At 36.2% G+C, this 27,297-nt stretch overlaps 1 protein-coding gene across 2 annotated transcripts in view; it reads right to left on the bottom strand.

The window, feature by feature from the left end:
• The window catches only part of Lmbr1 (limb development membrane protein 1), a 116,236-nt gene that overhangs the window by 72,116 nt on the left and 16,823 nt on the right, over positions 1 to 27,297 (bottom strand). For both annotated transcript variants that reach the window (XM_033764443.1, XM_033764441.1), the window contains one exon: positions 12,926 to 13,029. In XM_033764443.1, coding sequence (XP_033620334.1) covers positions 12,926 to 12,979 — 54 coding nt within the window. In that variant the 5' untranslated portion in view covers positions 12,980 to 13,029. The remainder of the gene's footprint in view (positions 1 to 12,925; positions 13,030 to 27,297) is intronic.

Genomic DNA, 27,297 nt, shown 5'->3' with positions numbered 1-27,297 from the left:
AGACAAAGGTTAAGCGTAAAAATTTTGAAAAGCCAGGAGAAAATAAAATCAGGTTTTGTTTGGGATGGTTCATACACTGTTGTCAACTCCTACATTTTCTCACATAATTAATTAATTAATTAAACAGTACATGTCACAAATGCATATATAACTATATTATTAATCTTATATTAAATCAATTTTCTAAAACCAGCTCTATGTTTATATAAACCATTGTTAAAATATACTTAAAAGTATATTAAACATTAGGTTAAAATGATAACATGATCTGTAATACTTTTCAGTAACTTTTATGCTGATTTCTCAGCTTGGGGCTTTCTAACAATGTAGATGGTAAATACTGAAGCCCAAACTCTTGGGAGGCAAAGGCCTATGGAGGAATTCTTGGGGAGACTTACTGCTGCCCAGAGATGGGCTGACAGCCTTCCTCCACCAGGCAAGGCATCTGTGCACTTTAAATCCCTGAGACCTCTGGTTTTTCAGAGGCCTGCATGCTGCCACCTGGGCTCTAAGCACACTGAACTGGTTTCTTCAAAACTGCAGCCCCATGTTACCTCTCCTTGCCCAGACCATCTCTGCATTACCTGTTCACTTCCTATATGGTTTTGTTGCTCCTGTTTGTTATTCTCTTGTTGTCTTGAGAACTTACCTATGCATTTCATGATCTATGATCCTTGTTACAGAGTTAAATTTTTAAGTAGGTCCTATTTAACAATGATATAGGCTGTTGAACTTCCTTTAAACCATGGAAATAAAATTCATCAGTTGAGAGTAAACATCATACAATCACACCCAAGCAAACTTAGCTATATAAAATATGAAAACTAAAATTTCTCCTTGCATTATGACTTACAGTACTGTTGAAACTCTAATCTTCTAAACTTTTTAAATGATTTATGGTTTATAACTTTCATATCTGATTTCTATGAGCTAAAATGAGAGGACATTAGTTATTTGCAAATATTTTTCAATGTTTGAACAGTACAGGTTCAACCTATTTTCAATAAATAAAAATAAATTGGATATAACTCATTCTCTATTTTCTTAGTTTAGCATTAATTTTTTGAAGTTGCAGGGCCACCTTGGTGTGCTTTATATAGGTTTTGATCAGTCAAATACAGAACACTGATCCAATGAAGATAACAGAGAATCATTATCTGTATCATTACTAATAACCTACTCTTCATTACCTTGTAAACATCATTGTCCCTTATATGTATAGTATTTAATCAATCACTGATCATGAGTATTAAGCAATACATGACTAGCAATTCCTAAAAATTAGAAAACATAATACTCAAAGCCATTTTTGTGGCCTGTGGGGCTCAGTTGAGGAGTCAGTCAAGCCTTAGACCAGGAGCACACTCCCTGGGCTCTAAAACACCTGCCACACTCAGCATATACACACACACACAGGCCCACATGGGCTGTGTTTTAAAGGAAATATATATATCATACGACATTTGCAAATATATGTAGCACTAATGTTTTTAAAACATACATATCATTATAATGAGGTATCTAATAGAACTAAACTGCAAGAACCCTTTTGTATTTTCTAGAAAATCTGAGAAGTATTTGATATAACTATTAATAACACAATGGGGTAAAAGACTTTTTAAGTTATACTGCCAAGTTTGCTGATGACTATATGCCTTGGAAATTTCATAAGAAATCTAAGACTTCAACATATCATCTACAACATTTGTGCAATTATTCATGCCTTGGTTGCCTCTCAGATACTTAAAATATCAAATGAAATAAAATACATGAAAATGCTTTAAATCAAAATACAAAACAAATACGAGTATTTAGTAATATCTGAATGTAAGGAAAAAGATCTACTGCCTAGTTGATGTAAGAATTGGATTTGGCATGTTAGATTTTAGGTTAGCAGTATTAAGAGCATTCTCACAGTTTAACTTTTCACCTACTATACAGTAAAAACTAGCACCAGCCAGGTGTGATGGTGTATGCCTATAATCCCAGCACTTGGGAGGCTGAGGCTGGAGGATTGCCACAAATTCAAGGCCAGCCTGGGCTACACAGTGAGCTCAAGGATAGCCTGAATTATCAAGCAAGACCATCTCAAAACAAAACAAAACTAGTACCAATATCAAAGTTTAAGAGGCTTTTATTCCTAAGGCCTATAGACCCAGGAAACCACCCAGAAAGGAAGGAACACCAGATAGACAGGAGATTAGGGCCCCAAGAGCACAGGAGATGAAGGAAACTAAGAGCCAGTGGGAGGCTGAGTCCAGACTCAACTGGGCAAACATCTTAGGAACTGCTGGAAAGAGCATACCTGGGTGTCCTTTCAGACACATCAAACAGTAGAACTACACAGTTGGCTGAAAAGTTTTGGGGAAGTTTTCAGGGAAGAGTTTTAGTCCCACAAACAGCTGAAGATGGTCAGGAATCTATAAAACTTCTGAATCAGCAGCCCAAATACCAACACAATGCAATCTCACAGTCTTCTTTTGTGCTCAGGTTCTAAAACACGATATTCTTAAAGACTGCAGGAGCCCAAAGCCCCAGCCACATGGAGCCAGACTGGAGCATGTGCCAATCTTCTCCCTGACAGAATACTCAGCCTTCACACTTGTTTCCCTGCATAAGGACAGTCCTATATCCCAAGTACTCCTGTTTAAGACACACTAGGCAGCAGTCACACCATCAACCTCCTGTGCAAGAACAAAGCATTCACAATCACAGAGACATCAGGGTCGCCCCAGAGGTTAACAGTCCAGAATGGGACCTGGCAGGCAGGGAAGTGAGGGATGGTTTCCTGGCAGAGGGAACAAGGTACAGGAAGGCAAGGAGTTGCAATAGGGGGACCGTGTGTCCTGGGAGAGGTGGGTGTCAATGGGGGCATGGGAGAGGACAAATGGGGGCCTCGGGAAAATGTGGCTCAAAAGACAGGCAGGAGCCAATTTCCAGAAGGTTTATAAATAAATGCTTTAGTTTTTAGTCATTCTGTTGGCAGTTATAGGTCATCAAAGATTTTATAGGAAAACCATATTCTAAGAAAACACAGGTAGAAGGCACTGCAGAGTTTACTTTATATGGGAATGAGACTGGACACAGAAAAACCAAACTGGCTTAAAAAGTCAAGTGAGAAATTATGAAGCCTTAACCAGTGCAATGGCAGAAAGCAAAGAAAACCCTTATTCTGAATACCATATCAAAGCATTTTAAATCATTTAATGCATCAAGTTTTTTTAATGCAGCAATGCATAAGTTGTATTCCATTGAATTTTTTCTTTAAAAAACTACAGCAGAAATATAACTTGAATTCTACAGATTCAAAAAAGGAAACTAAGACAGCAATCATCTGCTACCTCAAAAAAGGATTAAAAAATTAAACCCTTCATAAGTCTCTTTTAAAAATCAACTGCTTATAAAAATTAATAAATCTGACACACAAACTTCAATATCATATGGTTTCTTTTATATGAGAAACCCAAAGTATAAATAAAAGATAATAGGAAGTGGGGAGATAGATCTTTCTCAAACAGGAAAGGGATCAAGAGCTAGAGGGAAGAGAAGAGGAAAGGGAGGGAAGGGAGCAAAGGGAATAAAGAAAGATGAGTTATGCACATGTACCAAATCCACACAGGGAATGTAAACATTACGTACTGCAAATACGTAATTATAAATCAATTGTGTAATATTAAATATTAGTTAATCCTAATAAAAAGTAAACCTAAAATAAGGTTTAATAAACTCAGCATTATAAAATAATTTCATACTTATTTCCCTGTAGTCCAAGAAAAATAGGAAATGCTCCCCATAAAACTATACGTTGTATTCTAATTTTTTACTATTAGCATATTTTTTCATATTTTCATTTTTTTTCAGTTTTTGCCTAATCTTTTTAATCACTACAAGATACATTTATATATATACAATTTTAAGATTTTGGCTGCTTTAAAATTCCATCACTCCAGAACAATACAACTCTGTCTTTCTAGATAAAAATTTCCTCTCTTTAACAGAAAGTACATTACAGGCAGTCACTAAGTTCTAGGAAAAATAGATACATCAAACCTAAAATATTATATAACTTAAAAGTATTACCTAAGTCAAGCTATCCATCTTACTGTCTTTAATGTTTCTAAATATACAACTCTACTTCTGCCATACCAATGAACCAAATACATGAATTATAAATTAATAAATTGAGTCAAGTTTCAACTATACACTGGCAAACATTTCACAAAGATCAAAGATTACCAGTATAATATACTGAATAAATGATTTTATAGACAAATAAACTGAGCTTAAATGTCAAATAAACAAGATTTTAGCAATCCAAACTGTAGCCTCATTGGTGAGCACTTATCTGGCAAGCATGATATCATAATTCCTTACAAAGTCTGGCAGTATTAAATGTGACATCTAATTTTACTTTCAAATAAACTCATTCCAATCAAGGGTGGGTAGTTTTTAATTCTCCTAAAAAAAAGTTTTGGAAAAGAGTCATTAGTCATGACCAATTATTTCTATAAAATTTTTATGTTATATTAGAAGTATTTGGAGCCAGTGTATTAAAAGTATAATCACTTCAAATATGAACCTGGTGACTTTTTCTTTCTTCCATAACAAAACTTTTCCTCTTTTAACAAAGAAGCCTAATTATTTGATAGTCATATAAAATAAAGTTCTAAATTTAGTTCCCTATTAAACACAAGCCCTATTTTTTTACAACCTATACTGCTATAAGATAAAACAGATCTTATTTCAAAAGATACATAAACAAAAGCTGACCACGTCAATGCATGTAATGCCTTATGTCATTGTGCTGTGATATAAAATGGTGACCCTATGCAAACTCTCCTGACACTTCATTAACAACTTTCCTATCCTTGACACTGAGCATCTAGAGATTAACTCCTGCTTCTCCCCTGTCTTGATCACTTTACCAGCACATTAGGAGAGAGCAGTAAGCACTATAGTAAAGACTAGTTGACAAGAGTCTGCTACCCTACCTTAGAGATGTGGGGCCCCAAAATATGTCCAAGGTCACAGACAGTAAGGACAGGACTTGAGCCCAGCTATTCTGGAAACCAAAACTCACATTTTTTGCCACTACACTATTATGCAAACAGACAATCTAGCCTTAAATGTAGAAAGCCCTCATATTTTGATTGATAGAGACAAGGATGAAAGTAATGGTCCAACTCAAAGTACTGTATTAGCACAAAGTATATGAAAACAGAGTGATGTTTACCAAAAAAAAAATAACTGCTACTCAACAACATTAGAGACTAAAGGACTGAAGCTATAGCTGTTTCTTCTATATGCAACAATACTAAGACAAGTGTCAAAACTGCCATTTCAAGAGCTAAACGACTGTCAATTTTTAATTCAGGAGGTAAATGACTGTCAATTTTTAAACTCACATTATTTTCAAATGAAATAAGTGTATTGTTCTCTTCCCCAAGATCACGCTTACAACATTTCCTCTGAGCTCCTATATGCCGTTCTGAGCCTCTAGGTTTCAAAGGTCCAGCCATAAGGACACAGCCACACCTTTCACTCAAGTGAGAGGGCCCAGCCACAGGGACACAGCACCATAGCCACTCCTAAGGAAGCTCCTGCCAGAAGCTTCTGGCCAGAGAGAAATGTTCTGAAAATAACCATTCTTATCTATGCTATTTCTAAGAAACTAGGGCTCCCAATTGGGAGAATTTCTATTAATACATGACTCTGTTTTCTTCTTACAGGTGTTGGGAGAATCAAATTAACATGTAACAATGGCTAGTGAGATATGACTTCATTTTCTGTAATAAACACCATGATCAAAACATGCCCAAGTTAAATTTCCTTGCAGAGTTCCCAGCAGGAGCCTTCCTCCTCTCTGTGATTTCCTCTCACCCAGCAGAACCATGCCAAATATGCGCATGTGCCACTAACACTAAGCAGCACTTCCTTAATCACTCATTTCCAACAATTTATGGATCATCAGTGGCAAAAACAAGCAAAAATAATGAAAGAATGCAATGAAAGCTCACAGAGACAGAGGCTGGACTTCCTACTTGCTGCTCTTTAACATGGAGGCCTGAGACAAATTAGCCACTGAGGGGAAAAGTCATCTGGTCATAAAATACAGTATAAGGTCAGTTTTATGTAAGTTTGCCAAAAGGGACATAAACCAGGACAATCTCAAACTGTGACACAGGATAAGAACATATTAAGGAAACCCTGTTCCTCCTCTATGGTGCTGTCATGTTGCCTAGCTTTATGAACATTCCCAGTGCCAGCACAGAATGTGCTGCTTCCACCTGGTCAGCGCAATTAATTAAGAAAGGAAGTTACCTCAAATTTTGTACTTTTTTCTTTTATTATTAAGCACTTTGTTTGAAGTTACAGAAGTTAACCTCTTAATCCTACAGATCATGTGCTAGGTTCTGGACATTCTGGGATGTCTGGATGGTTTGGGTAATTGGTCAGGATGTTGCTGTTGCTTATGTTAAATTTTATGCCAGGACTTCAAATCAATGATACACATTAAAGTGAAGCAAAATACAAATTCACTCCCAGAAAAATCTTGGATTTATAAATTAATCATTCATTAAACTTCTAATCATATGGTGAACTCTATTTTCCACCTTGTTATTTTCTTATAACATTTTAATTCAAAATAAAATAATAAAATAAGAGATGAAAGAGAAATATTTCTAACCCTTTTTAAAACACTGGCTAGAAGTCATACCAATAAGGTTCACTAGAAAATCAGAAAATACCTAAGTGACACTAAGACAGATGCCCTGGAGGCCTTCTCTGAGGCAGAGAAAGAAAGCATCACATTACTGATCTGTGCTAAGAGCCCCTGGCAGCACTGTCTACCCTCAGACTATCTCCTAAGACCTGACCATCCCAGGACACACTGCTCCTTGAACTTGTGCATGACTAGGGTCAAACTTCAAAGAACCATCTCTACCATGAAGTGAGCCCAGCCGACACATGTTTCTACCAGAGTGAGAGTTGAGATGCAGACACGGTCCGGTTTGAACACACTATGTGTGAGGGACAAGCAGGAGACAGACAGCAAAGTAACTTGCAAGTGGAAATCTCTTAACTGCTCATAGGCCCAAAGCTCCCAAATTAGCTTCAGCTTCTTACTAAAAATTTACTTTATCAAAGAGCCATTTGTACTCTTGTAGACTTGAGAATTAATGAAGAAAAGGAACAGTGAGGGGATGGGTCCAATAAAACAGAAACACACGCCACAGTAAGAAATAAGAAGAAAGGTTATTTAAGGCCCTTAAAAGGACATGGTCAACCCCCTAGGCCTAAAATGTCCTGTTTGAATTAACATAGTGGTTTAATTAAAAACTAAGTAGAGAATTCTACTTAATTTGATTTTCAATTCAAGCTCTGCATCCGCCCATGGCCTGTGGCCAATTTCCGCATCTCAGTACAATATGCAAGGAGCTGTTTTAAAATCGATTGCCCAGGGGAATCCACAGGAGTATGGTGGGCCATGTGCCATCCAGGGAATACACCAGACTTAGATGTAGTAAAACAACACCAGAAGGGTTGCCACAGGGGAAAGGAAATTTAACTTAACCACACTACAAGTTCTTCAGGACTCTGATCCCTTTGCTGCATCTACCATTGGAAATATTTCTAACCTCTCCCCAGCGTGGGTCACAAACTATGTGTCAAACATAATCAATGAACAAACAGCTTTATGAGAGCACACTTGAATATATATACTTGCTAGCCAACTCTGTTAAGCACTTCACACACTGCAGTCAATGGTAACATTAACTTCAATAAAGCAACAAAGTTAACTCCCAATACTGCTTATATTGCTGTAGAGGGAACTATTTCCCTGAGAAACATTATTTGTAATCTGACATACCAAGTGATACTACTTTACACAAAGATACATTGAACTATTCAAATACATTCTTTGTTAGACCTAACCATACAACTCATGTAACTTATTTTAAAACTGAAAACATATGAATATTTTAAAATAACATACTTTCTCATCAATTAAGTGTAAAGCATCGTAAGACATTTCTGCTAAGGTCTAGAATGTACCTTATCTTCAAGCAGATTTTTTTCAAAGTTTGTTACCTTTAATGCTAAACTGTTTTGTTCTGCTTTACATGCCGTTTCAAGTGTGAAGGTGATTTGGAATTTTAAAACTGGTGAGATAATAAAATGTGAATAATTAAGAGCAAGTTGTACTATATATGGGTGCTTTCTGAATACAATATAACATCAATATCACAAATTACATTAGTAATAAGAAAAAAGTAATCAAATGCATTTATAAACTATAAGGATAATGATAGTTTAATAATAGCTAATGTTTACTAAAGTTCAGAGCTATGTGTTTTACTTGAATTATCTCAACTCATTAAATCAGTAAAATAATACAAAGAGGTGAATATCATTACTACAGCCATTTTATAAAAGAAAACCTGAGGTTTAGATGAAGCAACTTGCCCAGCCATTCAACTAAGAAGCCCAATTTTTGTACCTCTGTACTCTGAGCCTCTCTTCCCCGGCCCCTCCTCCTCAGCATACCAACAGCCAAGTCCTATTTTACAGTTAGTCTCCTCCGCCTTCAAGCCACAACTCCATCACTCTCCCTCCTTTTCTAGTATTAAAATATAAGACCATACATTGCTTTCTATAGCACCTATTCACTCCCTAACTTCCCAGTCAGATCAGCAGCAGCCAGCCTGGGCTCTGCCTCAGTACCCTCTTGTTAAATCCTTTGCTATGTCTGGGGATTGCCTGGCTAAATAACAGCAATTATATTGTACCCATATTATTGCATCCCATACCACAGTCCTATCTGAGTTCATGAAAGGTTCTAGTCACCTTTGAAGGGTTTTGAGTGCCTAACATGGTCAAAGATGTGCTTAGAAAATAATATGCTTTTAATTGTGCATAGAAAGACTAGAAATTAAAAGAAATAAGAGGAAGAACTGTATAAATGTGAAATATTTCCAACTACCTCTGGGGTCCCTGCTCAGTTGGTTCTCCCTCTGACCTTCAGTCTTTGAAGAGCTAGTGACATGTCACTAGGCTTTATTTGTCATATTCTTAAATCCTAGAGACTTGCTAATTCTGCTTCACCAGAGGTAGCCAGCCTTGCCTGGCTGGTTAGTTCATGAGAAGAGTAGAGGTGAAGGGTTATGCAAGATCTTCATAACAAGCTTAAATTAGGCAAACTTTCAAAGATGAACACATATTTATACTGAGCTGCTTTTTGCATTTGGCAACAGTACACAAGAGGCAGAGTTGGGGAGAGGAGGAACTGCATGTCTCAGCAAACATCACTTGGCAGTTTCAGTGACACGTGCCACCATGTTCTGCTTAGCAAAGCTGGGTGCATGACTGACTAGCTGGCAAGACACAGTGCTTGGCACTGTGGAATGAGTACTCTTTGGCACTCTTTTTCTTATGGACACATAATGAAGCTCTAAAATGTGGGCTTAACTCTACACTTAAATGAAAGAGTAGATGTAAAAATCCTTTTCTGAAAATCTTTTGCCAGCCCCATATTGTCTGTAGCATAAAATCCAAATCACCTGGCAGGGAAATGAGGGCTCTGGGACCTAACGCTAAAGGCTACCTGGGCACCCTCACTGCTCAACCAGCCTAGTAGTGCCCCAGACAGTCCTTCAATTGCATCCAAACTCCAGCTCAAGCCTCAAATGCCACACTCTGGCAAACCCTGCAACTCTCCAAGTCCCAGCTCAGACCAAGCTGGCCTCCTCCTACACAGCCTGCCCCGAGTCCCCAGGCAGATCAGGACAGCCATTTCCTTCAGTGCTTTCCTCAGCATGCCATTATATAGTCACTCATCATTCTGTATCATTGTTTTGCACCTATCATTTCTCCTGTATCAGTTATTTGAAGGCAGAAGTCCTGTCACTTCATCTGTGTCCCCAGCAAGCAATTTGTAATAGCAAATTGCTAGTATTTAGGATTACTTAGTAAAACCCTATTGAAAAAATATCCCTCAAAAGCTTTGGCTGCAAAATTCTACAGAAGCTACCATCACCATAGTCCCCAGTGGCCTCCTTGCTTCTGGCTTTCATTCTTTCTCATTTATCTTTCATGCTGAGTATTTTACAGTCCATTCTCCAGAGGTCCTCTGGCTTCCAGGAGATTCCTTGCTGCTTTCCATTGTCCTCCTGTCTTCTCTGCCCACACCCACTGGTGGGCCTCTCACCTTCCTTGCTGCCTCCACTTGTGCTCTCAGAGTGGTGACACTACCCTGCATTTTGGTTCTAGTTCCACTATTTTACACACGTGGCCCTGAGACAATCTGACACTATTTAATACCTTTGGATCTTAGAACTAAATCCCTTTAGCAAGAACACTTCATTTAATGAATAATGTATTGAAGAAACCATAATCATTGACACAGGCTTTTTTTTTCTCTCTGTCTCTCTTTTGCAATTACAGGACTGAAGGATTGAACCCATGGCCTCATGCCTGCTTGGCAAATGCTCTACCACTGAGCTACATCCCCAGCACAGTTTGTTTTGTTTTGTTTTCTTTTTTTTTTTTTTTTGGTACAAGGGATTGAACTCGGGTCCTTGCGCTTACAAAGCAGGCCACTGAACCGCTGAGCTAAATCCCCGGCCCTATTTTGTTTTGTTTTCTTGAAATAGGGTCTTACTAAGTGGCTAGCCTCAAACTTGTGGTTCTCCTGCCTCAGCCACCCTTGGAGCTGAGATTACAAGCATGTGCAACCATACCCAGCTGAAACAGCTTTCTAAATGGAAACTATACAATTTTTTTTCATGTTACATAATTTCAATTTAATCTTACTACATCAGGATAACCTGGACATGGTGAAATCCAAGCCAAAAACCACAAGGTGAGTCTGCAGAAGCAACACTTTAAGCATCACTTTTCAGATATTCTTTCACTGCCTCTTTCAAGACAAGAGTTTAAAAATGTGTGACATTCGAGGTTTACAATCAGAAGAGCTGTCAAAGTGCCAAACACACAGTTATATTAAATTCAAATAATAATTCATGCAGTTTACAACTTATGTCAAATTTATTCAACTGGCATCACAGTATTATTCAATAATAAGAAATACAGGCAAATTTTACTCCATATATCACAATATGAATCAAACTAACAATTAGGAAAGCATAGTGTGCCTCAGTGTAACACTAGACTCATTTCTTCAAATTTAAGTTACTCGGAACATATTAATTACTTAAATCTTTACATATTCCAAAAATTTATGGCAAAGAACTGCATAGAATGTAAACAGAGCTTTGTTTTTCTTTAAAATTCTGTGTTTAAGATGAATTAAGTCCTTGCCTCTTGTACAAAGACTCAATCAGCTTTTAAAATACTCCTGTAAAGTTTTCCACTTTACCTACTTCGAAGCCCTCCACACTGTCCAAGATCACCCAGTCTCAGGATCCTGACTAGCTAACAGAGTTATTTGGTTTTATTATGTGTTACCATCTTGCAAATGTTAGGAATAGAATTTATATCAGATATATTTTAAGGTTTTCAAAATTTCATATTATGCTTTCAACTAAATGAAATACCCCAAGAAAAAAGTAATAACTATTGTATCAGGTTTATCCTTTACACAACAGACTATCTTAGGCTGAAGCATACCATGAAAGTACACATTGGAGTTGGTCATGGTGGCCTGTGCCTGTAATTCCAGCACTGTGGGAGACTGAGGCAGGAAGATGGCAAGTGCAGGCCCAGCCTAGGCAACTGAGTGACTTAGTGAGACCCTGTCTTAAAGTAAAATATGAGAAAAGTGCTGGGACAGTGGCAAAGGCCCTGGGCTCAGCTCCCAATACCATCAAGAAAAGAAAAAGGCACTCTTGGGTTTACTATACTTAAATGGATAATAAATCATTAATATCATTCAGAATCTGGTACATATTACAAATTCTCCAACTGCCTCAAAGATGATATTCGTTTTTCTCAAATCACACAAATCACAAACATTCCACACATCACTGCACTGTTTTATTATGCCAAAGTATATACTGTATTGTAGAAAATATGCATTGTGTATATGTGTGGGGGGTATGTTTTTACACACATGTGTGCACTATTAAATGAGAAACATGGTCATGAATGTGGTTGGATTTTGCACATTTGTCATATTGATAGTTTCTCTGCCAACCTTATGATTTCTCTAAATTAATGCTTGATTTAATTCATAGTCATTTGGGAAGAATATTACATATGTACTGATGTTAAATTCTATCATTATGCTTATAAAAATATAATAAAAATAAGTATGGGATATAATAAAATAGAAACAGAAAAATCTGATTTTAAAAATGTGAACACTTTTAGTTGTTTTTGGATTTCAAATATAAGTATATTTCTTTTCTGTGGGAAGTTTTGTTAGAAAATGCAAGTGATACAATCAACAAGCATATGATATTTATCAAATTAATAAAACCAAGGCGTTTATAAATCATAAAATTTTGAGGACAGTTTCTCAACTATAATATGTAAATTTGTTTTATTTGTAAATACATTATTTCAAAAACATTATATGAAAAGAAAATGAGAAAACATATAATGTTTGAAGATCATATCAAACTAATAATGTATTTGGATTATCAGTCTGTGTTGCATAAATTTTTATTTATTTCATATCCTTTTTTACTGTCATATATATGTATATTTGAAATTTTTATTTAGTAGCTTCATTTCTTGTTGTCATGTATGTTTGCAATCTTTAATAAAAAATGACTTCCTTCCTCCCACGAACATATAAAATAATCCAACATGCAAAATTACTCGTTATTAACAATATATTAATATTATTTGTTAATTAAATTTCTTCTATTCAAATGGTTGAGCCTACTTCTTCCAGTTCAATATGAATGGTATTTACTTCTTCATGTAACAATTTAATTACAAAACTCAATTTACTTACCTTTTTCAGGCCAGCAAAACCTTCAGATTCCAGAAAGAAAAAGGCAAAGGGCATCAATACAAATAAACAAAGATTGGAAAAGAGAGAAGCAAGATTCCACAAACCTATAAAGAAGATAACAAGAAAGAAGAAAATCAGGTTAAATATTAACAGGTCTTTTCAAAGTTCACTAAATTGTGTTTATCAAGACCTATACTTTTGTTAGTTTTTTTTTTTTTTGTGGGGGAGGGTGGGGGGTAATGGGGATCAAACTCAGGACCTTGTGCTTTTGAGGCAGGCATGGTACCAGTGAGTTAAATCCTCAGCCCAAGACCTATATATTTTTTTTTTAATTTTTGGTACATGTTTGCAGTACATAATGATTATATATATGCATCATGGGGAGTTGGCACACATACCTAACATATCTTTATTATTTTTATTTTTTCTCTTCCAAGATTTTACTTTTTGACAGTAAAAATAAACATAAACTTTAAATGATAGTTATTATTACTTAGAAATCAAAATATTTATTTATTTATTCTTATTTAAACTTCTCTGACTTATAACTTGTGGCCATCAGGAAAAGCCAGTACAGAAATTAATGAGTTTTTCTTCACACCCTAAAATAAACTAACTAAGGAGATGACATGTGCAGAGACCCAAAGACATGGTTCTTTAGACACACAGGCACCAGAATATTTAAATTAGAGCCACCAGCCTTTACTGAGTACTTAATAAATGCCAGACACTCTGCTCTGCATTTCACACGCATAATCCCATTTAATTTAAGCCCCATAAAAACCCTAAAAATATTAACTAGCATTTACTGAGCCTTATGTGCCAAGCACCATTCTGAGCAATTTTCAGGTCTCCCATAAACTCATTTGCTCCTCACACAGTCCCCGAGGCTGGTGGTCCTGCTCCCTGACAGCAGGCAGCAGAGGCTGCTGTGTCACAGGCCGAGGCAGCAGAAACTGCAATGAAGAGCAGGCTCTATACCTGGGATCTTGAAAACCACTACATCACAAAAGTTCTAGGAAACAATTCCAAGCAGAAAGGAAAAAGGAACAGAGGCAAGCAAGCTTACATAGCCAATTCTCTCTCTGGCACATCAAAGCTCCTTCATAAAGCCACAAAAAAACAGCCACTGACGTAAGAGAAGAAATTCAGGTGTGTCACTAGAAGAATGTTTGGCCCAATATCACCCACTTTTTACAGGTAAGGCTCCAAGTTTCAAAATGACAGCTATAATCTCTAAAAAAGTTAATAAAATCAACAGCCAAACATAAAAATTACACTAAAAACAAAGTCAGTGAACTGCGTGCAATATTAATTCAACGTTCTTAAAAAACAGACAACTGATGTTCTTTCCAAACCTTTACTGATAGGCAGTGCTCAGAGCACTGGAGATGAAGGTGGAGCAAACACAGTAACTTTGCCCTCATGTGCTAGGAGGTGGGGTCCACACAAGTGCTCTCAGTGAGCAAAGAGTGCCAAAGTACCTGTCCCCAAGTAGTACTTCACTTACAAACTCATGTACAAGTTTTACAGTAGTACCTCTTTACAGTAGGATTACACTTAGTCCCTTGGGATAGTGAAGGTACAAGGAATCACTGGGCATAAACAATCAATTTAACACATGCACAGCTTATAGAGAAAGATCTGCTTCTTTTAGTTGAGAAAGTAATGCAATTAATACAATCAATTTAGTTTCTTAGCCAAAAATCTTGATGATGTACTGAATTTACAATATGCATTTATCTTTACAAAAAGAAAATGTTTTATAATTTTTTAGGAAACTATAATCTTAATATTGCTCAGCGCAAAACAGATTTGAACTTGTTAAAGTAACTGCTCTAAAATACTTTTAGCCCTTAAAAACACAAAAAGCTTAACACTTTTATCCATTTCTTTGTTCATAGGGATTGTAATTACAGTCAATAACTTTAATGTCCCAGTAATAGGAAAGGCACACAGAGTGATGGCTAAATTTACATACTGTTTGGAGACCTTGCTATGTCACAGGTTCACCATCTAAACGAAGCTTATCACATGTCTACAGGTGTTGTTTAGCATTAAACAAGCTATATGTACAAGAACCGGAACAGTGCCTGTCACAAAATAAGCCTTTAATGGTTTTCTGTTTTCATTAGCACTTTCTTCACAGAGGCTACTAGAATACAGTGCTATTAGCTTCCATAGCAAGCTCCTATCCTTTGGAATACCCAGCTCATTTCCCAGTTTCTCCTTTCACCTTCCTCTCTGCCAGGTATATTGACTCCTAACTTCTTTTACTAGCAATCTGCAAGTGTCCATCCACAATCTTTCCCTCCCTTCAGCAGGCTGTGGGTACCACAGCTTTGTAAGAAACGTATCCAAAGTGAGACTAAAGCCTAGGTCAAAGCTGGGAACTCCAGGATCCAGTTTGTAAACTTTAGGGCAGAGTCTGTGGTTTCCATTTTGGGTGCTCCACAGCATTTTCTCTTCTTTAGGGTTTCTGAGTTATTTCACATACATGAAGCAAGACAGTAATTAGTAATATGTGAATTATTACATACAAAAATGATTACTCTTCAGAGGCTGGGGACTGTTAATACGTTGCTTTGTTTAGGCATGGTGGAAAAAAGATATGCCAGTTTTAAGACATTTATGTTATAAAAGATAAAAGTCATCATGTCATAGATTACAATTTACACGAGACAGTTTTAATCCAATTAAACATCATACAATCCTTTCAGAAAACTGTAAAAAAATATGATCTACTATTTGTTAAATACCTTAAATTGCAGGTATTGTGCTAGACACACTAGACTACTACCTAATCCTTTGTCTGCTATCTTATCATTAGGTATCTCTAAATCTAAGTTCCACAACATATATACATACTTGTCTTCCTTACTTATGATCTCCCAATGTCTGTTTTAGTGCTGAAGAATCAATAACAGAGTTGCATGAATGAACAACATTATATTATAGAGCTAAATGTTAGCAAGGCAACACTCTCCATGGCAAAGTTCACAGGCCAAACACTATGGGAGTAGCCTTAGAATTAATTTCCAAAGCTAGGTGTGGTGGCGCACATCTGTAATCCCAGCACTTGGGAGGCTGAGGCAGGAGGATCGACATGAGTTCAAGGCCAGCCTGAACTACACAGTGAGACCCTGTCTCAAAAAAACAAAAAATAAAGAATTAATTTCCAATTGTTAGTGCAAAATGAAGAAAATATGTATATACAAAAAATAAAAATATTAATTTAACAGCTTTATTGAGCTCTAACTCACATGAAATAAGCTATGCATAAAGTGCTATGGCTTAGATATGGTTCAAGTGTGTCCTCCATGAAGGTTCGGGTGCTGGGAGCTTGGTCTCCAGCGTGGCAATGTTTAGGTGATATAACCTTTAAACTGGGCCTGACAGAAAATGAGATTCTGAGGGTGGTGCTGCCCTTGTGAAGGGATGAATGGTTTGTCAGGGGAGCATAGCCTCACTCTTGCAGGAAGTCCAATGAAATCAGGTTGTTACAGAGGCCACCCCATGCTCATGGCCCCTTCCACGTGTGGCTGGTTCACTTTCCGCTTCTCTTCTTGTGTTATCCAAGGGGGGGAATCATGCCTGTGAATCCCCAGAACTGCAAGCTGAAGAGCTCTTTTCTTTTTAACCCAGCAGTGTGATGTTTTGTTATAGCGATATAAAATAGACTAACACATAAAGTATACAACTCGGTAAGCGTTAGCACAGAAACATACTGGCAACATCACCACAATCAGGTTAATGGCCATGGCTATCCCCTCTGAAGTTCCTCATAGAATCCCCAACTCCTACCACCCCTCACCCTTACCCCATCCCGTCAGCCAATGACTCTGCATTTTAGAAAATAATTTTCTAAAACTTTATATAAAATGGGTGGTATGGTTTACACCCTTGTTTTTGTCTGGCTTCCATCACCAACCACAATTACTTTGAGATTTTTCAACACAGATCTGTGTGTCCATAGCATCAATCAGACTGAAATGTTACTGAGTTACACCCACCTGGAAACAGGCATCAGGGTCATTCACAATTTGTTACTGCTACAAACAAGGCTGACATCGATGCTCACGCAGAAGCCTTTGTAATAGACCTATTTTCTTTTGGGTAGGTATGTGGGCATGGAATAGCTGGGTCATGTGGTAGGTGTGTATGAAATATTTTAAGAAACTGCCAATATATTTTCCAAAATGGCTGTACAGTATACCCCTGCAAAATCGCAGTTCAGAGTTTGAAGCCTCAGTTGTTTGAGGATTTTTCCTTAGAAATTGCTCACAAAAGCCCCCACAATTTAGTAGAAACTGCAAATATCCTCCACAACTGTATTTTGGCGGAGGTTTTCAAGTAGCCAATCTGAGACCATTATTCAGTTCTCCTTGCTGTTGATTGGCTACTGCCCTATAACCCATCTCCTGCAGATGGGCCAGCATTCCCATATCGTAACAGGTTGCTGTACTGCCTGTAGCTATCTCAAACATTCTTGGTTTTGTTCTTCATAAACCCCTAAGTTCCCTATGACGCTGCCAAAATGACTTGCACCTTCTAAGGCTTTTGTTAATATTTATTAGTATTTTATTAAATTATGTAACTGTGGGAGACAGCATATTTAGGATTTAAACTATAAAAATAGGCCTATATATGCATTTTTCTGACCATAGCTGAAATTAGTGGTTTTTCACAATTCAAGATGCTCTAGGAATATAAACTCTGTGAATTTCAAGAGTCCACTATATTTTACATTCAAATCGACACAGCTTGAGTTCATTCACATTCTCACTGTAATTTTAGCCATTTCAACAAATGCATGGTGGCATCTTGTTGCTACTTTAATTTTCATTTTCCTAATAATCAGGGATGTGTAAATCTGTTCAAAAGCTTATCTGCTATCTATTTATGTATTTTTGGCAGAATGTCTGTTGCTCACTGTATCACCAGATTGTTTTCTGAATGTTAAGTTTGTAGAGTTCTTTATATACTTGGAATACAAGTTTTTATCAAGTATGTGACCTACAGATATATTCTCCCAGTCTGAGGACTCTCTTTTCATTCTCTTAACTTTCAAAGAACAAAGTTTATTAAAATTAACAAATTTATCAATCTTTTTCTTTTATGAATCTTGATTCTGAAATCTTACCCCAGAAATTATGGCTTAGCCCAGTGTCACAGACTTTCTGCTATGTTTTCTTCTACAAGCTTTGTGGTTTTAGGATTTATATTTAAAGTCTATGGTCCTTTGAGCTACATTTTTATTACAGTGTCAGGTATGTATTGGAGTTAATTTTCTGCCTAGGATTATCCAACTGTTCTAGCTCTATTTGCTTTAAAAATTCCTTTTTGTCACAAAATTGTTGTGTGCTGCACCTTTGTCAAAAATCACTTGACCAGACTGGGGATTTAGCTCAGTGGTTCCGGTTTCTGCCTTGCAAGCACAACGACACAAGTTTGATCCCCAGTACAAAAAAAAAAAAAAAAAAATCACTTGACCATATACATGTGTATCTATTCTTGGACTCTACGGAGTTGATCTACTTGTCTGTCTCCATGCTGCTACCACATGGTCTTGATTACTGCAGACTTAAAATAGTCTTAAGCTAAGTAGTAAGTTCTCCAAAGGATATGTTCTCTTTTTAAAAAGTTATTTAGGGACCAGGGATTTAGCTCAGTGGTTCAATCGCCTGTCTCACAAGTGCAAGGTCCTGGAGTTCAGTCCCCAGTACCACCAAAAAAAAAAAAAAAAAAAAATACCACAAAAAAAAAAAAAAAAAAAAAGTTATTTAGGCTCTTGTAAGCTCACTGAATTCCATTCTGAATTTTAGATGAGCCTGTCAATATCCACTCAAAAAGAGCCACTGCAATTTTGACTGACATCTTATTGAAGCTACAAACCAATCTGGAGAGAACTGGTATCTTAACATTGTCATGGACAGAATGTCTTCCAAAATTCACAAAATGGAACCCTGGGCCCCAATGTGATGGCATTTGGAAGAAGTTAAGTCGTAAGGGCACAGTCCTCATGATAGGATGGTGTCCCTTAGAGAAGAGGCAGGAAGAAGTTGCATTCTCTCATCTCTGCTCTCCACTATGCAGGGACACAGGAGATGGCTACCTGTGAAGCAGGAAAGAACAGCCCCAGAGGCCTGTCAAGCTAGCACCCTGATCCCGGACTTCTATACTATAGAACTTTGGGAAACAAGCATGTGCTGCTAAAGTTACCCAGTCTACAGTATTCCCTTATAGCAGCCCAAACTAACACAGTCAATTGTCTAATCCACAGTCTATGTGTCTAACACAGAGTGCAATTAGGGCTGACTGGACCACTCCCATCCATTCACCTAAACCTGGGCAAAGCCAATCTCCCTGACCTTTGTTCTAAGGCCTACTATCTGGAGATAGAGATACGAAAGACAAAGACCCCCAGAAAATTCCAAAATCCTAAACTAGAACACATGAATGCCAGACTTGCAGATATAACTACAACAGCTATGGCAAACTTTTTAGAGCTTCCAATGATACAACAGCCCTCTGCAGCATACATGCCATAGGTTCATCACCACATAACCTTTCTTCACTTGGAGGTTATTAAAGGTTTATGCATATGGACTGCATCTCATACATCCAATTATAACAGAATGAACTATGGGGAAAGTCTTGCAGCAAACACAGCTGACATGACTCAGCACCCTGTCAATCATGCTGCCAATCATGCTCTGAAAGACCCAATGGGAAGCACCTTAGACCCAGCGGAATATTTTAATTCTTAAAACCAATATATTTCAGACTCATGCCATTTTCCTTTCTTCCAGTGCATGCCTGCTCACTCTGAGCATATTGTCACCTTAAACTTCCTTAAAACTTTGTTGCTTTTTCCTTACTGTCACGTCACAACCAATTCTTTGTTCATCACACAAAAGAATCTAGAAACCCCCATCACCTACAGCAACATCTTATTTACTGTGGTATAATTTAATTTCTCTCTTCAGTGTTTTATAGTTTATAATATATGTTTCACATACCCTTATTTTATATTTTTGATGTTTAAGTGGTACTGATTTTTAAATTCACTGCCAATATTTTAAAAAAATACAGTCATGTCTTGTATCCTGAAACTGACAAAATTCACTTACTGTTTGTAGCAGATTTTTTACAACAGAGTCCATCAGAATTTCTACACAGACCATCATATTTTTCAACAGGCAGTTTTTCTTTTGCAACTTGAGTGTCCTTTCAATTTTGAGAACAATATTAAATGGAAGTGGTCAGAACAGCTTCCTTGCCTTGTTCCTGATCTTGGGGAAAATATTCTGTCTGTCACCACTGTGTGTTACCCATAAGTCTTTATTAGGATGAAACATTGCTTTTAAAAGTCTAGTTTTCTGATTTTATCAGGAATGGATATTGAATTTTGTTGTATGTTTTTTCTGCATGTATTGTGACATTTTTAGCATATTAATATAGTAAAATATAATGACTGGTTTTTCAAAAGTCATGATGCATTATCCTTTTTATATAATGTTATATTTGGTTTGCTTAAATTTTGTTTAGAATATATGCATCTATGTTCATGAATGATACTAGTCTAGTTTCCATGTAGTTTCTCTGTCTGACTTTGGTACCAGGTTAATGTTGGCTCATGAGTTAGAAAGTATTCCTTCATCTTTGATTTTCTGGAAGAGTCCATGGTACCAGAGTCCATGTGGTAAAAATGACAGTGAGTTCCTCTTGACATACAGTTTTATTTATAATAAGGTCTATAACACTCTCACAATGTCTGAGAAAGAATTAGTTTTGATTTCAAAGGATTTGTCTATATCTCTGTTAATGAATTTACTTCCATAAAGGGATTCACAGGATGCCTTTCAAAACCTGTAGAATCTGTAATGATGTCACCTTGTTATCTCAAAAAATGTCTATTTTTGTTTTGCAGTAATCAGTATAGCATCATTTGTCAACTTTATTGATCTGACTGATTTCTCTTCTTTTCCCCCCTTTCTTCTTATTTTGGGATTCAATTGTTCTTCTTTTTCTATTGATACACAAAATTTATTTTCTGTTAATGCAGAAAATACAATTCTCAAGGTGGAATCCACAGAAACTGATATGAAATCTACCTTCCATTCTAATACAGATATTTAATGCTATATATTGACTTTCAAATAGCAGATGCTTTTAGGATTTTCTCTTCGCTGTTTCTGATCAATCTGATATGTTTCAGGGTAATTTTTAATGTTCTTTTTGTACAGGGCTATTTAGCATGTGGCAAGGCAAAGCTGTTCTCCTCTTGGCCAGAACAGGAGAGGATAAAGAAGAGGCCAAGCCCCCATTATCCCTTCAAAGACACAGCCCTGGTGACCTGAGAAACTCTTAGTTTCCATCACCTCCCAATGGCACCAAGCCTTTTGGGGAACAAACTATAACAAATGGAAAGTAAAATGTATCTCTGTACAATTCTTTGCTTTCCAGTGCCCTATCTGGTATACTCTAGCCCTAGCCCTCATGGTCTCTCTGAACTCCCTAGGCAGGTGCCAGGGTTTCCTCTCTCTGCACTGCAGGCTGCTGCACTCTGCAGGCAACACCTTGTTTTGTCTCCAATCTGAGGGATTACTGCCTATATCCACAATTCCCAACGTGCAACTTTACAATCTACAGTGATGCAATGGTGATGTAGATTATAGTAACCATACTTTAAATTTTGAACTTTTCCCAAGCAATATGCAGAACAATACTCTTCTAATGCTGAACAGTGGCCATGAGGCCACCTCCAGTTCATGCAGCCGTGAGCATGCAGCTGTGAGGAGGAACAACTGGTGCTCTGCAGTGTACAGTCTAGCAGGTTAGTTGTATTAAATACAGTTTCAACTACATCTGTATTTTCAACTGAACATGGATTTAACTTTTAAAGTGTTTCTCTACCAACATTTTAACACTGGTAATCTTAATTTTCTTGCTCCAAGTCTAAGCTTTAATTCTTGATAGAATACAGGAAAACCTCCAGGCTCAAAACACTGCAATAGAAAGTACTTGTTGCAACTGCATACTCAGCTACGTCATCTTTGACAAAGGAGCCAACCATCCTGACTGGAAGAAAGATAGCCTCTTTAATAAATGGAGCTGGAAAAACCTGATTTCAAATTTCCAAGGATTAAAACTGGACCCTTATCTTTCACCATGCACTAAACTAAAATCGAAGTGGATTAAAGATCTAAATATTAAAACAAAAACACTACACTTGCTGGAAGATAGGTAGAACTCTTGAAGGAAAAGATTTTATGAACAAAATATCAGTAGCACAGGAACTAACACAAAGAATCAAAAACTAGGATCTCACCTTATTAAAAAGCTTCTGCACTGCAAAAGAAACCACCAACAGAGCTAAAAGACAACCTATAACATGGGGAAAAAAAATTTACTAGCTGTTCCTCAGACAAAAGTCTACTATCTAGAATATATAAAGAACTCAAAAAAAATTAGACCCGCAAATATAAAGACCCCATTCAAAAATGGGCATCTGAAATGAACATACAATTCTCAAAGAAATAAAAGCAGCACATAAACATATGAAAAAATGTTCAACATCACAGATTATTCAAGAGATGCAGATGAAAACAACACTGAGATTCCACCTCACCTCAGAAAACATGGCTGCTATCATGAAAACAACCAATTACAAATGCTGGCAGGGTTGTGGGGAGAAAGGAACCCTTCTTCATTGTTGGTGGGAGTGCAGACTACTGCAACCACTGTGGAAATCAATATGGAAATACTTCAAATAACCAGGATTACAGGTCCCATTTGACCCAACTATTTTTCTACTGGGTATCTTCCCAAAAGAATTTTTAAAAATCATACCACAGCAATATATGCACCCATGTTTATAGCAGCACAGTTTTTAACAGCTAACGCCTGGAAACAGCCCAAATGCCTGTCAGCTGGAGAATGTATAAAGATGTGTTTTTTCTATAAAATGGAGTACTACTCAGCCATAAAGAATGAGAAATTAGAGACATTTATAGCTAAATGGATGTACATTAAGGAAATACTCAAGTGAAATAAATAGGACACACATGCATAAATACAGAAGTTTCTCTGGTATGAGAAACTGAAAGTGTAAAAAAGGATTAAAATGAATAACTGATAATGTGAAATAGGAAGAAAAGGTCCAAAGGGGTAGGGGAAAGGAAAGAAGGAAAAGGAAAAAATATGAGATAAGAAATAAATGGGAACAGCACGCACGCGCTCTCTCTCTCTCTCTCTCTCTTTTTGCCTCCCCTTCCCTTCTCCCCCCTCCCCCTCCTTCCTTCTCTTTCCCCCTTCCCCCCTTCTCTTTCCGACAAGTGGGCCACCGTGCAGCCTCAGCTCCTTAATAAAGCTTAATAAAGATCTCTCATACAGCTCAAAAAAACAAAAAAAGAAAGAAAGAAAGAAATGGGAACAAAGCCATTGCAAATAGAGAGGGGTGCAGGGGTTGAAGGGAGAGCAAGGAAAAGGGAAAAAAATAAGAACCAAGATACATCATGTAAAGGTACAAGTTCCCAATGATGAATGTAAATGTATTGTACACCTAAAATGTACCAATAAAAGAATTTGAGAAGAAAACAAAGAAAAGAAAAGAAGTGCTTGTTGCCTACCACCTATCTATCCTAATGGATATATTATTTAAAAAGAAAAAAAAGGGCCAGGAATTTAGTTCAGTGGTGCTGCCATCTGCCTTGCAAACACAAGGTTGGGAGTTCTATCCCCAGTACCAATAAATAAATAAATGAATAAACAAACAAATAAATAATTTTTAAATGTTTTTAAAATGAAAAAAAACTATTTCCTAATAAGTAGTAATTAGTTACCTTCTCTAATTCAAGTTGCCCTCCCTGGATACATATTAAAATCTCTGGTCCTCTTCAAAATGTTTTCAACATACAGCAGAACAAAGTCTTCATTACAGAAAGAATAAACCTCCACTTTAATGTCTTAGTTTTCTCTTACCTGATGGAAAGTTATTTCCTGTTGTGAAATACCAATTCTCTTTATTCTCTTGCCCTGTATTCCTAAAAGTCAACTATTCCAGTTTGCATTTCTATAATGGGTCTCTGAGATACTTTTATAAATACCACCAATCTTATTTTTTTCTCTCTTTTCCATACCCTTTCCATTATGTTCTTTGATACATTTACAAACTGCAGTCTACTCAAAAGATAGTTTGCTAGAAATATTTTAATCATAATAGTGAAATAACCTCAAAGCCTCATTTGGATTAAGTTCTGATTATACTGTTCAATACCTACTTTCAACTTACTCTAAGGGGGAAAGAGAGGAAGAAAAAAAAGTCAAAAATTAAAATTTGGCTTAGGCAAAAGCTGACAAATCAGTAAAATGTACCTATGTTTACTAATACACTCACTTAAAATTAAGACAGTTATTGGAAACTGAATAAGTCTTCAGTACCATCAATTAATTAACAAGCAGAAGTATTTGCTAGACAACAGCACAAAATGATTCAGATTATCAGAAAAGTTCTGAAAACAACTAATTTAGTCTGTCATGAAATTAAATGCCTGTTTTCATATACTATCAGTCTTTTCAGTCTAAGTAATAAAAAGTAAAAATTAAAGTTTATTAACCACAATAAGTAAACACAAAAGTTTCAGCTGTTAATGGTAATCTAATTATAAAATCTGTGACATAAAAGAAAGTTAAAGTCAGTATGGGGAGACTAATATACCAATATAATAATGTATCTAATATATACTGCTAAGTTTTCATATTCTTGGAGATTCTGCAAAGCTTTTTAAGTTTGTAGTTTTTTACTAACATATATCATACATGCATAAATATCCCTTAACAATTTCTCTAATTCTAATAGAACATTCTTAAATTAAAAATTACTGTTAAGGTCGGGGATATACTCAGTGGTTCTGTGCCTGCTTTGCAAGTGCAAGGTCCTGAGTTCAATCCCCGGTGCATACATACATACATAAAAAAATAAATTACTGTTAAGGTTAATACACATATTTTATAAGTATTACTTTATATTAACTTATAAAATAAAAACAAATAGGGAGAGGAGGAGGGGGTGAAGGGAGGGCAGGGACAAGGGTAAAAAATGAGAACCAAGACCTGTCATGTAAAGGTACAAGATCCCAGTAATGAATATAACTGTACGGTATACCTAGAATGTACCAATAAACTCAATAAAAAGAAAAAAAAATTTTTTAAATAAAAAGTCAAATCTCTACTTCAAAAAGTTAAAATTAAATGCTTCAATATACCAAAAGTCTTAATTCTGAAATGTGATTTGTCTAAAGCAATATGAATTGCAACCTATTTGAAAAATATCTAATGTTGAACTTCAAAAGATATTTGAATTTAAAGGTTATTTAATAATCCCAGGATACTTAGTCTAAAACAAAACAAAACAAAACAAGATTGAATTATCAAACTGCCACAGGATTCATTAACTTCTAGCTCCATCTGCTGGAGTCACAAGTTATTTCAAAATATAACACAATTCAATAAAGAATATAATTTATCCTTTTTCCTCATATAGATAAAAACTTAATGGATTTAAATTTGAAAATTAATTAGAATTAAGCCATTTTTAATAATTTCTAAAATGATAAAGCTAAATTGAAAGTTACTAATTTGAATTGAAGAATTCAACTGTCAGAAAGTGACACAGGGATAAGGGGAAAAAATGAGAACCAAGACCTGTCATGTAAAGGTACAAGATCCCAACGACGAATGTAACTGTACTGTATACCTAAAATGTACCAATAAACTCAATGAGAAAAAAAAAAGAAAAAGTGACAATTTAATTCTTTAATTCTTTGTTTTTTTTAATTTTCTTTAATTCACAGAATGCATGAGCGTGTAAGGAAAAATATGCCTTCAGTGTTGAGAAGAACCTTACAATTAGAGGAATCTCTGGCTTTTCTACTTACAAGAAAAAAATGGACAACTTTAAACAATGAGTTGTGAAATTTTATATAACTTTTTTCTTATAACAAAGAATGTGTTAGCCATAGTAGAAATATTATACAGTGCAACTAAATTTTTAGTCATAATCCTTTCATCCACCCTGAGAAAAACACTATTGGGCCACTGATTTAGCTCAGTGGCACCACACCTATCTAGCATTTGATCCTCCATTTATTGTTCAAGATATTTTTCTATGCACCTACATGCACATGTACTTTTTCCTCTGTACCAAAGGAGAAGTCAAACTGTAAATTTATCAGACTATAAATATACTTTTTTCAGACATCTTTATATATCAACAAATACTCATCTCCATTATCATCTATCATAGACAAAAAAGCAACCCACTGTTTGGATCTACCAAAATTGAATTAAGTTAATCTCCTACTCAGAAGGTAGATTTTATTTTTTAATATCATAAACAAAATGCCTCACTACCCAGTAACTAGGTCAGGGTACATTATAATAAATGACTATAGACAGCAAGTGTCTAAGTAAATTGTTAATGACATTTAACTAATAACGGTATAACAAGATTTATTAAGGATTTATTTTTATTTAATAACTTCAAAAGTATTTTTTTAAGCTTGATTGCTTCAATGTAAAATTATGCTTTGGCCAAGCATGGTGGTACATGCCTGTAATCCCAGCACTCGAGAGGATGAGGCAGGAGGATCACCATGAGTTCAAGGCCATCCTGAACCACATAATTAGACCCTGTCACCAAAAAAACAAATAAATAGGGCCAGGGATTTAGTTCAGTGGCACTATGCCTGTTTCACAAATACCAGGTCATGAGTTTGATCCCCGATACAAAAAAAAAAAAAAACCCACACATACATAAATAAATAAATAAATAAATAAATAAATAAATAAATAAATAAATAGTTTTGACCTCTGGAAATTAAAAATGGAGTTTTAATTTTAAAAGGTGTTTTTTGCATTTTTCCTTTATGGTGTCCAAAATAGCACATCACTGATTCCTTAAAACAAATTAAAGTAAAGCACACAGTCTTTGCAAAGACCTGTCAGGTTCAGTGTAGCTCATTTTTAAAAGACTGAATAATGAGCTGGGCAATCAGGTGGGAAGTGGGTATTTCTGTGTCTGGTCACAGACACCATAGGCAAACACTGGGCTTCCTGAAAAGGAAAAGGTTTCAAAAAGTGAAGATTTCCTGACTTTAAGGCTACAGCCTAATTCCATCATTCTGTCTTCTGAAATTTTACCATTATTGGTTTTTAACTTCAGGTTCACATGACATTAAAGGAGTCATTTTAATGTGAACAACCCAGTGGCCCTTGGCATACTCCCAAGGCTGTGCCACCACCACCTCTGTCCAGTTCCAGGACAACTACTCCAACCCAGAAGGATGCGAGCAGGCAGCTGTATCATT

The sequence above is a fragment of the Fukomys damarensis genome, unplaced genomic scaffold (genome assembly GCF_012274545.1).
Source record: "Fukomys damarensis isolate Sample0158 unplaced genomic scaffold, DMR_v1.0_HiC HiC_scaffold_16, whole genome shotgun sequence".
In the NCBI taxonomy this organism is placed as follows: Eukaryota; Metazoa; Chordata; class Mammalia; order Rodentia; family Bathyergidae; genus Fukomys; species Fukomys damarensis.
The sequence above is the reverse complement of the archived record's forward strand: the minus strand, read 5'-3'. Positions and strand labels throughout refer to the sequence as shown.